The sequence below is a fragment of the Vipera ursinii genome, assembly GCF_947247035.1.
Source record: "Vipera ursinii genome assembly, chromosome: 6".
Taxonomy (NCBI): Eukaryota; Metazoa; Chordata; class Lepidosauria; order Squamata; family Viperidae; genus Vipera; species Vipera ursinii.
Window position 1 is genome coordinate 47066014 of NC_139515.1, and position 12045 is coordinate 47078058.

Here is a 12045-nt window from a genome sequence, read left to right on the forward strand (position 1 = left end):
CTTAATGAACATTTAGGATTATTAATTGTGGAATTCATACAACTACACAATACAGTCACATCAGTCAAAGATAATTCTTTCAGTTCCTTTGGCAGAATTGCAGTTAAGATGAGCTCTGTGTAATGCTGTAAAAGAAATCCTGGCTCAAGAATTGCAGCTCCCTCATATATTTAAAGTAGGGAAGAGCTACATTTTACAGTAAACATTTTAGAGGCTGATAATTCTTGAAACAATCTTTTTGCCTCTACAATTTTAGGAAAAAAGTTTTTGTGACAATTACTAACAACCTGAACATTTTGTGCAGGAAAAAAAACACAACAGAAATTACAAAGTTCATTAATACAAAAGTAAATTCACAGTTATTTTGGCCTTAAAGTAATTCATGTGAATACATTCGTTCATTACTGTAAATTAGGCTTTTTCTTAACAAGTGCAGGAAAAAGTGTACATCTGTCAGTCACATTTAAGCACTCTGCAAAAGTCTGCTACAAATCTGACTAAATCAGTCTCAGCAGACCCTTTTCTTGCCGCCCTTCTAGCCAACCCCCCTCAACACAGGATAAATAGAACCCTTGTAAAGAGTGTCCCCATTATTTAAGTGCTAGCCAGCCCCTCCCCCCCACCCCAGTTTTGGACTTTGGGCCATAGTTAAACCTGCTTATCTCTTTGATACATTTTATTTTTTTCAGCTCTGGAATTAAAAAAAATGGTATCTGCATAATTAGAATTCTAATCCAAATTGATATTTACACAACTAGGGTATTCATGAGGGAGAAAGCTAAGGGCAAATGCACCTATGGAACAAAATTTACACATTTTCTCTTTTTAATGCAATATTTTTTTCCTGTAATACGTAGAAGACTCTTTTCTAAGCTACCCATATTGCTGTAATCAGCTGGATTAGTCAGAGCTTTTGCTGGATATTTCTAATCTTCTTTGAACAGAACTTGATGTTCTGCTCTGGTTGCCTTCATTTTTCCGCCATATAATAGGATCTTCTAGACTGCCAGGTGTCTTGAAAAATGTTTCTTGAGTTGTTGGACGCATATTCTTAGGAGTTAGTGGAGTTGTAGAAGGCTATGCACAAAATGAGAAAATACAGTTTAATAGAGATTATATATATCAACTTATTCCCACTCAACAACACTTAAACCATTGTAAGAAAAAAATAGCATTGTAAGAAATGCTCAGTCCCATACTAATGAATGCAATGCTGATTTGTTAGACTTGAAACAATGGAACAAAATTCTTACTCAACCAAAAAATCTGTGCATTGAAAACATTTCTAGTGGACAGTTGCAAAAGGCCACAGTGCTTGGATCCACCAATATATTATGACATCCTAGGTTCTTAGGAAGAACTACATCCATATGAAGCCCTAAACGAGCCAAAGAACCGGCAGCTATGATTTCAATGTTGTAAATAGGTAATAATGCCAAAACCAATCTAAACATATAGCTGATTGTACAATCAACCATAATAATAATAATGCAAGTATCTCCAGCAGTATGGATAAATATGTACTGCAGAATGCATGGATTTAAAAATGAAATATTTCAAATTACACAACTAAATAATTATGAGACCTGAACGAAGGTCTTATAATAAAAAAAATCTGTTTACAACATAACAAAATAATTAGCAATAACTTTATGAACTTTTAGGCAGCAGATATGTACCACAATTTTGGAAATAATATTATCAGCTTAAGTAGAATCAATATTATTGTATTAACATCTTCTTATGAATGTTTCCTCCTTGCTTTAAAATAATATTCCCTTTCTCACCTGTGGTAGATTCAGAAGAGTAACTGGATGTCTCATGCAAGTTGATGAGTCCATTTTAACGGAGTTGCAAGCAGATCCAAGGAGAGGATTCAGATGTACAGCTGAATGGAACTGCTGGTGTGGTTCCAGTGTAGGTATTTGTGATGAATTTGGAGTTAGCACGGTAGGGGTCCCAATGAAAACAGGAGTTGTGGAAGTCAAGCCAGGCATACTAAAATTCACACAACTGACATTTGGGAAAGAGGCAGAAGATGAAGAATGAAGTTGGCTTGTTCCTGCCGAGGAATAGATAAGAGAGAATGGTGCCAATGCAGTAGATGGAACCATCATACATGGAACATTAAGTGAAGGCAAGTGGCTTGAAGGTAGGCTGACAGGAGCAGAGGCTTGGTTGGTAGGAAACAGGAAATTCAAACCATTTAATCCTAAAACAAAAGAAAGAAAGAAAAAGATGCCAAATACAGTAAAATCCTGTCTTCTCAAGGATAAAGACAAAATAGCAATGACCTGTAAACTTTCACATTCAAAACGTTGAGCTCAAAATACCATTTGAACTTCACTGGATGTGTTTGTGCCTTCTCAAAATAACATAAGAGCTTCAGGCATAGAATTAGAACACTCCTGGAAGCATTAAGCTGAAATGTATCAAGACATTCAGTTATATATCTGCCATATTATGTATCTATCTGGACTTTTTTTTTCATTTTTTAAAGGGTTGATGGCATTTTATTGAAAATCTCCCTAGGAATTTATAGCTTTTGATAAAATAGATAAAATATATTTTATCTAAGTGCCAGGTTAATGTTCTCAGTTTAGCCCTTACCAGCTGCAGGCTGTACGTAGAGATACTGTGGTACAAAAGATGGTTTGCTATTTTCCTGAGAGGTTTGTTCCTTTTCTTTCAAGTTTTCATTTACATCTTTATTCCTGTGTGGTTCTTCATGGTCCTGGGCTGCTGTTATGACAGTTTCCAGAACTTCAGAACTCCCTGATTCAAGTTGAAAGCCATTCTGTTGGTCAAGGGAGCTGCAGTTATTGTCTGAAGAAGATTTTGCATCAGCTGGCTGAGTGGTCTTCTAAAAAAAAATTACACAAACAACCTCATCTTAGGATATACATTACTGTGTGTGACTCTGCCACAAATATTCTGAATTTAGTTGCGAAAGGTTCCTTTTGGGAGTTTTTTCCTTTAAGTTTGAGGAAACTTTCAGAGAGTGCTGGACCAGCAGAAGTTAATTCACAGAACATGAAGAAAGGAGTAAGAGTCAATAATCCCTTTCTAAATAAAAAACCCCCAGCAAAGATAGTCACCATAAAAAGACAAGCATGTGATATGCGAGGGAGATGGAATAATGCAGGTTCGAGCAGTGGCGTAGCGTGGGGGGTGCAGGGGGGGCCGGCCGCACCGGGCGCAACATCTGGGGGGGGCGCGCTCGCACTCACAGCTCTCTGCCCCTGCCTGGCTCACTCACTCTCTCTCACTGCAGTGCTGGCTGTGCAAATCTGATCCGAGCCGCCGGGTCGCCGTCCACTGTGGAGGGGGGGTGCCAGGCGTGCGGTGCGGAGAGAGAGCAAGGGACTAACTGGGGGAGGGACAGTGCAGACTCGAGTGCTAAAATCCACGGGTTAGGGGGCGCAAATTACTTGCCTTGCCCCGGGTGCTGACAACCCACGCTACGCCACTGGGTTCGAGTCCCACCAGGCTCAAGGTTGACTCAGCCTTCCATCTTTCTGAGGTAGGTAAAATGAGGACCCAGATTGTTGGGGGCAATAAGCTGACTTTGTAAAAATGCCAATTGGGGGGGGGGGGGCGAAAGCCCTAATAAGCAGGCATATACATAGAATGAAGGCTATTGCTAAGCACATTGGTTTGTGCTTAAATTGTAAGCCGCCCTGAGTCTTCGGAGAAGGGCGGGATATAAATGGGATTAAAATAAATATACATAGAATGAAGGTAATTGCTAAGCACATTGATTTGTGCTTTAGATTGTATACCATTTCATAAATACAATAGCTATTCCTTCGGATGACTCCCTGAAATAGCTTTCTACTGGTTTTGAATTTCTCTCACCTTGGATACTACTAATGAAATGGGACCATCGCTCTGCTCCAGGCTTTGTCTTTTGGCTACAGGTGCCTCTTCAGATGGAGCTGCAGTGGGAGGTATACACTTCTGGGAACTCCGCTTGCGAAAGTAAACTGGAGATTTGGCAGTTTCTGATGAGCAAGGGGAAACGTGGCCTTCTGTGTCTTCCCTTTTTTTTTCTGGAAAATTTTCCCATGGATGACTTTCATGAAGTTTGCCACACAGCATATAAAGGGATGGAGATGGCAAGTAGACAAAAGGTTGGCTGGGGAGTGCATTGGTTTCCCTTGTCTCAGTTTTGGAAGCTGATACAGCAGACGATGGTATATTTTGATTGTTTATCCCATTTGGTAAAGACCGATGTGATGCATCTGAGTTGGTCTTTTCAGGAAAGCAAGAGAAGACATTAGCACAATAGTCTGAATCTTCTGGAACAGGAAAAACTGAGAAGGAAGAAATGATGCCCATATTTCTTGCTGCTTCAATACTTCTATTAGAAAGATGAAGGAAAATAATTAGACCACATTAAACCATTCCCATTCTAACATAATATTTGTCAAACAGCTTTGGATGCAACCCAAATATCTAGAGGTTTAGATAAATGAGACTATTTCATTTAGTTGATGATGGGAAAAAGATATGAGGAACTGAAAGAGATTCAGATAAGCAACATTTAGGCAACAGAATTAGGTCTGAAATAGGCCTGTGGTAAATTGCAGACACAGTGTGAATTAATATACCTACTAGTAGAACAAATCAGTTCTTTCACACGATGGTTAATCACCCTAATTAAAAATATCTCATTCATGCATTGCATCTTTATGTAATTGATGTGGTTTCTATATATCATATAGTTAGAAATAAATATTCTAGGAGTTCATTTCATTCTAAAGTCACTTTATGTTATGACATATGGCTACAGTACACCATTCAATGCTTCATGAAACACAAACATCAGCCCTCCACCACTAAATTGTAGACTGTAACAAGTTTAAAACAGAATATTATTTTTATAAGACATCAGATTTCAATTTCTATGTACCTTTTATTATCTTCCAAATTCTGGCAGCAAACAGATGCTAGGTTTATCATTTTGGAACAGTAATCATCTAAGGAAGATCAGAAAATCAAATCAATTATCAATGTGTGACCGTAATACATGGGGAACATATAGGATTTAAGTAAAAAGAAAAGTCAGCGAAAAAGCATTTGTTTGTTTTGTTTTGTTTTATTTGATTTCTATACCGCCCTTCTCCCTAGGGACTCAGGGCGGTTCACAGGGCATATATAAATAACGATACAAAAGTTAAAAAGAAATTAAACCAGTGCCCAGTTAAAAAACAATAATACATTACTAAAAACACCAATTTAAAAAACCCATAATCCCCCATCAGGCCAGACCAGCTAATTCAAATAAGTGGGTCTTCAGGCCGCAACGGAAGGTTCGGAGGTCTGACGCCATCCGGAGTTCCACCGGCAGTTGGTTCCATAATGCCGGAGCGCCCACAGAGAAGGCCCTCCCCCTGGGGGCCACCAGTCGGCATTCCCTGACCGGAGGCACCCTGAGGAGGCCCTCTCTGTGGGCACGTACTGGGCGGAGGGAAGTTGACGCCGGCAGCAGGTGGTCCCCGAGGTAACCCGGACCCATGCCATGTAAGGACTTAAAGATCATGACCAAGACCTTGAACCTCACCCGGAAGACAACTGGTAGCCAATGCAGCTCGCGGAGCAAAGGTGTAACATGGGAGTACCGGGAAATTCCCAAGACAACTCTCGCGGCCGCATTCTGTACCAGTTGGAGCCTCCGAGTGGTCTTCAAGGGAAGCCCCATGTAGAGAGCATTACAGTAGTCAAGGCGAGAGGTCACGAGCGCATGAGTGACCGTACACAGGGCATCCCGGTCCAGATAGGGCCGCAACTGGCGCACCAGGCGAACCTGGGCGAAAGCCCCCCTAGTCACGGCCACTATATGATCTTCCAGAGTAAGCCGTGAATCTAGGAGGACTCCCAAGTTGCGAGCCCTATCCACGGGGGGTAAGAGCTCACCCCCCATAGAAAGAGATGGAACATTTTGAATGTCCCGGGATGCCGGAATGTACAGCCACTCAGTCTTGTCAGGGTTGAGTTGAAGTCTGTTCCTCCCCATCCAGACCCGAACCGCCTCCAGGCAACGGGACATCACGGCGAGGGCATCACTGGGGTGGTTTGGGGTCGAAAAGAAAAGTTGGGTATCATCGGCATATTGATGATACCCAACTCCAAAACCACGAATGATCTCACCCAGCGGTTTCATGTAGATGTTGAACAGGAGAGGCGAGAGAACCGACCCCTGAGGAACTCCACAAACGAGAGACCTAGGGGCCGATCTCTGCCCCCCTGCCAACACCGACTGCGAGCGTCCCAGGAGATAGGAAGAGAACCACTGAAGAACTGTGCCACCCAATCCCCTGAGGCGCCGCAGCAAGATACCATAGTCGATGGTATCGAAAGCCGCCGAGAGGTCTAATAGGACTAGGACAGAGGAATATCCCCTATCCCGAGCCCTCCAGAGATCATTCACCAGAGCGACCAATGCCGTCTCCGTGCTGTACCCGGGCCTGAAACCCGATTGGTAGGAGTCCAAATAATCCGCTTCATCCAGGACCAGAGGGAGCTGATGCGCCACCACACTCTCAACAACCTTCGCAAGAAAGCGAAGGTTGGAGACTGGACGAAAGTTGTTCAATACAGCTGGGTCCAAGGCAGGCTTCTTGAGGAGAGGTCTCACCACCGCCTCCTTCAAGACGGTGGGGAAATAACCCTCACTCAAAGAAGCAGATATAACCGCCTGGAGCCAGCCTCGTGTCCTCTCCCTAGCTGCATAAACCAGCCAGGAAGGGCACGGGTCCAACAAACATGTGGTGGAGCTCAGCCTCCCCATAATCCTGTCCACTTCATCAGGGGTCACAGAATCAAACTCTTCCCAGGTAACATTGACAAGACCGCCCGTGTCCTGATCGCCAGACTCTGCCCAGCTGGAGTCCAAACCGGTCCGAATCCGAGCGATTTTATCCGACAAATTCCTCGGCACGACCCTGCAAGGGATCCTCTCTCACCTCCTGATTAAGAAGTGAGCGAGTCACCCTAAACAGGGCGGCCGGGTGATTATCTGCGGACGCGATGAGGGTGGAGAAGTAATTACACCTCACCACCCTCATCGCTGCGAGATAAGACCTAATATAGGTTCTTAACCGCAACCGGTCGGGTTCGGATCGGCTAGACCTCCAACAGCTCTCTAGGCCCCGTTTCCGACGCTTCATCTCCCGGAGCTCCGCGGAGAACCATGGAGCTCGCTGGGATCTGCACCGGGTCAGGGGCCGCAAGGGTACAACCCGGTCAAGTGCCTCAATGGCTGCCCTTTCCCAGGCTTCCACTAAGGCATCCGCCGAGTTGTGAGCAATGGAGGCAGGTGGGGACCCCAGCGCCGCTTGGAATCTATCAGGATCCATTAAGCGTCTGGGGCGGTACCATCTAATTGGCTCCGTACCCCCACGGCGGGGGGTGGCAAAACGGAAGACCAGCCGCAGGAGGTGATGATCGGTCCTTGACAGGGGCATAATAAATGGAAAGCCCCCACCAAGATCATCCAACCACCGTCTAGATAAAAAAAATCAGGTCAAGGGTGTGGCCTCCCTCATGAGTTGGTTCAGAAATTACTTGCGTCAGGTCCATGGCCGTCATGGAAGCCATGAACTCCCGAGCTAGCTCAGATGAACCTCCCAGGGATGGTAGATTGAAGTCTCCCAAAACTATAAGTTTGGGAAACTCAACCACCAACCCCGAGAGGATATCGAGCAGCTCGGGCAGGGCTGCCGCTGTGCGACTAGCGAAATGTACACCAGCAGCAAGCCCAACTGCGCCCCAGAACCAAATCTCACAAAGAGAGACTCACACCCGACTATCTGAGAAATGGTGGTCTCCCGCGGACATAAGGTCTCCCTAATAGTGACCGCCACTCCCCCACCCCTACCATTAGCTCGTGGCCGGTGTAGCACCCGGAAGCCTGGTGGGCAGAGGTCAACCAAAGGGACCCCACCCTCTGGGCCCAACCAAGTCTCCGTGATGCAAGCCAGGTCCGCATGCTCACCCTCAACTAAATCCCTGACGAGGGGAGCTTTGTTAACCACGGACCTGGCATTCAGGTACACCAGCCGGAGCTCAGGAGGCTGCACATCCTCGCTCCCGGGACCTCGGGGAAGAAGCAGAGGGTCGGAGCGCCTCACCGCTTGCAAATAGCGGAGACGGCCCTCCCGGTAGCGATACGGCCCCCTGTCTATCCACCTGCTGCCATTCCCCGTCGTGGGAATTGGTAATCCCACGACCCGCTCATGAGCCCCGGAGACAACGAAAAGCCCGTTCTCCCCCCATGCGGTCAGACCCAAGTCTGGCCTGAGCCATGGTTGATTGGCCACCCCCCATAGCCAGACAACCCCTATCTCCCACCCCTCTCCCTAACCCTATAAAAAATTTTGATAAAAAAGTAATCAGAGGCCTTCTATTAAATTTGCATTTACGGCCCCTGCCCCTGCCCAGCCATCTCTCAGGGACCCAAAACTCGGGCCTGTCATCGAGGTTAAAAATGTTTAAGGAGGCGGGTCACACCCAGGAGAGGGGGGCACCCCTGAGGGCGTACAAGTCCGTGCTAGTGTATTGCCGCATGAGTCTAGGAAGTCCAGGATAGGCATCCCATTAATTGTCCATGGGAGGATCGAACATGAAGACAGATGTCTGGGTCCCCACCCAACTTCACTGCCACTCAGTTGGGTGCCCCCAGAGACAGGCCGCTCCCCGCCCTCTCACGACGGGTTGAGACTCCGTTCCTGGGGGTGGACCAGGTATCCTCTGGGTAGACAAACCCCATAGAGCTCCCACCTCTATGAGGCTGCAAATGGAGAAGTCCAGCCACTCTCTCACAGTGGCCGATACCCAGGTATGTCGAAAATCCAAGGGGAGAGGGGGGAGGGTAGGCAGGCAGATAAGAAAATATGTCCAAGGCAAAAAGGGTAGGCAGGCCAGAATAGAAGGAATAGTCTAAGTCTAAGTCGCCGACGTCGCTGCAGAAGCAGTCCAAAAGCGATGCAGGAGCCCCATGTCGTCCTTGCTCCAGTAAGATGACCCCCGGTCGTCTTCTTTGCCACCAAAGCAGTCCGAAGACGCCGTCGCCGTAGAAGGCAGCCCGAAGCAAGGATAAAGACCAACCATCTCCGCCAAGATGAATAATAGTCGCCCTCTCCGCCGCCAAAACGGCCCGAGGGCGACACCACCACCGAAGCGGGCCAAGGCGGCCTGGGGCAACATGGGAGTCCCACCGCTGGCGAAAGGGGTCAAAAGCCCAAAAAAGGCACCAAAGCCAGCAGCCGGCCCCCACAGACGGGGCAACAGTCCCAGAAACGCCGGAGCAGATAGAAGCGGCCCAAAAGCAAGCTAATAAATTCCCGAAACGTCCAGAGCATGCCGCCGTCACTGTCGCCGCCAGACTCGGGCCGCTGCCACCACCGCCAAGTGCGGCCCAAAAGACCATCACGCGGGCTGCGACCCACGCCGAGGCCGACGCCCACGCCGTCGCCGCCATCCGGACAGCCTCACGGCCGTACTCCTCGCCGACGGGCGTCCTCCTCGTCAACCCGAGCCAGCCCGAGAACGCCAAAGCGGCCCGGACGGCCCGAAAACAGCAGGGAACGCCACGCCAGATACGAGCAGCCCCGGACGATCCGGAAGAGGTAAAATGGCGAGAAGAAACAGCCGGAGGGCAGCAGGGCCAGCAGCCGGTAGCTCAAAAACAAAAGTCCAAATAAATCACTGCCAGCTTCGTCAGCCTCCACGTTGCCTCTCTGCCACTCACCAAACCCCAATCCCCATCTCAGCAAGCCACGGGGCTTGTGAGGGGCTCCCAAGGGACGCCTATCAGCTGGAGCTCGCGGAGCTCAGCCGAGCACGTCCGCCATCTTGGGCATGCGTGTATTAGAATTTAATTGTGTATTAGAATTTAATTTCACAATCTCTTTGATGAACTCTGTCAAAAAGGATCAAGAATACAACCTTTTATATATATTTTCTAAACTTGTTTATCAACCCTGAGCTACAAATATTTTGTTTATTAATTGGTAGCCTAATTTTAGTTTACAGACAGAAACTGTGTTTTACAAAAAATAAACACACAAACATTTAGCTATTAACTGAAAGCTATTAGCAGAGCTATGGCTTTGGTAAACTGCTTGTCCCAACATTTACCTTGCCTTTCTTTGTGTGGGCTACTTGGTTCAGAACTAACTTTCCTCTTGACCATTTCAGAAGGCTGAAGAACGCTAAAAGAAGCATGGCGCGACAGTCGATCTTTTCTATTAGAGTAAGCTTGATGTGGAACATGGCTTGGTCTTTTCACTTCAGTAAGAGCAGCACAGGTTCGAACTTCCATTTTTATATCACCTAAACAAATACATTCATATTAAATTGGATACTCAAAGGATAACATATTTTATTATTTACTAGACCATGAGTTCTGTAGCAAAACATAGTCCCTTTATTGCTTTTTCTGCTACATTTTCTACGTGGAAAAAATGAACCTTTTTTTCCTTCTAAAAGTCTTCTTTCCATAATTCATATCTCTGTTTCCTAACTATTTGCTCATCATATATAATAGTAAAATCACTCCTTGACTTGCTTCAGAATGTCACTGACATGCTAGCAACTTTTTTGATAAAACTATATTTATTGAACAGTGTGTTTACATCATCTCTCCATAACTATTCTGTCATGTCTCATTTAGAGCTTGCCATGTTAAGTATTTATATGTTCACAAATTATTCACCTCTGATGTAGTCTTGGCACATCACATGGATACTAAACCAGTCAGATTAATAAGTGTATATTTGGCTAAACAAAACCATAGGCAGAACTGTTTTTCTATCACCTTATAATACTTATTGAAATTTTTTACAGTTTTATCTGGATATCATCAGTTTTCTTCATAAATCCAGAAACTGATGTAAAGCTACCTGGAAAATGACTTGGTAATCCAAAAATAGAAAAGTACCATTATTTCCAGTGAATTCCACAGGCCCAATCCATTTGAAGGCTGGTTTACGACCTCTTTCTTCTGTTACGTGCACTTTCTTGATGAGCCCAAGACTTGTCAAGACATTAGCTATATCATACAGTCTTCTTACCTTTGCTGAAAGGAAAACAGCTATAGTTCAAATATAATTAACTATATGTCCTCATTCGTTACATATAAATCTAAAATTAGAAAAAAGCAGTGTTAATGAAAAGCTAAAATTATGGGGAATTGGCACAAAGTCCTGCAGAATGTTGAGGGTCATTTGAATGAATAAATAAGTGGATAGACCTACAAAAATCAATGTTATACGTTAAAAGATTTATCAGTGAGTAATGACAGTTGGAAGCTGTTGGATTTAACCCCTGTAGGTTATTTTCGTTTTATTAACAATTAGAAGGACAGCATTTTAGAAACATAAAATTAGCATTTCAAGTAATACTTTTAATTTTTTAACATTGATTTTAATCAAGCAAAACTGTACCCTATTTGAAATGTGTTAGTATCTTAGCTTTTGACAAGAGATGCCATACTTATCATTTCAGTAAATATCACAAGAAATTATTATTGCATAACATTTGAAACAGGTTTCCTGGTATTTGTATTTATACTGATTTTCAAATTGAAATTGCTTTAAAAAGATTTTTAAAAATCATATACTGTATGTTTTCTAATTCTTCCAGTATAACGTATTACTTTTCTTGCTGACTCAGAACATTCATTCCACAGAAGTGATTCTTACTTTTAAACTTGCTGTGATCAGCAGTATCCTGGCTTTCTTCTATCAATATTTTTGCTGCTATGTCAAGAGTGACTATCTTGGTCTTGGAGACAAGGAACAGCATGACAAATTTCTGGCTCATAATCCTCAATGACTTGTCCTTTCTGCTGTTTGCAGATGCTGTATTACAAACAAAACCCAAGTCTCAACATGTTACAATATTAATAGCCAAGAAAATATTATGAAGACTAGTGCAAGAAAAAAAGTGAAAGAAACAAAATCCTTGTTAGAAAGCATGTTTTTAATGAGCAGAAAATAATTGTTTATAACAGATGGATAGCTGCACTTTAACTATCTC

General features: G+C 44.6%; 1 protein-coding gene across 1 annotated transcript in view; it reads right to left on the minus strand.

The window, feature by feature from the left end:
• Window positions 1-900: 900 nt before the first annotated feature.
• Window positions 901-12045, minus strand: part of E2F7 (E2F transcription factor 7) — a gene marked incomplete at both ends in the record, with an annotated part of 28231 nt that continues 17086 nt past the window's right edge. The window contains 8 exons of the mRNA XM_083365135.1: window positions 901-1077; window positions 1788-2212; window positions 2611-2863; window positions 3859-4363; window positions 4916-4982; window positions 10144-10338; window positions 10946-11083; window positions 11709-11867. Coding sequence (XP_083221261.1) covers window positions 901-1077; window positions 1788-2212; window positions 2611-2863; window positions 3859-4363; window positions 4916-4982; window positions 10144-10338; window positions 10946-11083; window positions 11709-11867 — 1919 coding nt within the window. The remainder of the gene's footprint in view (window positions 1078-1787; window positions 2213-2610; window positions 2864-3858; window positions 4364-4915; window positions 4983-10143; window positions 10339-10945; window positions 11084-11708; window positions 11868-12045) is intronic.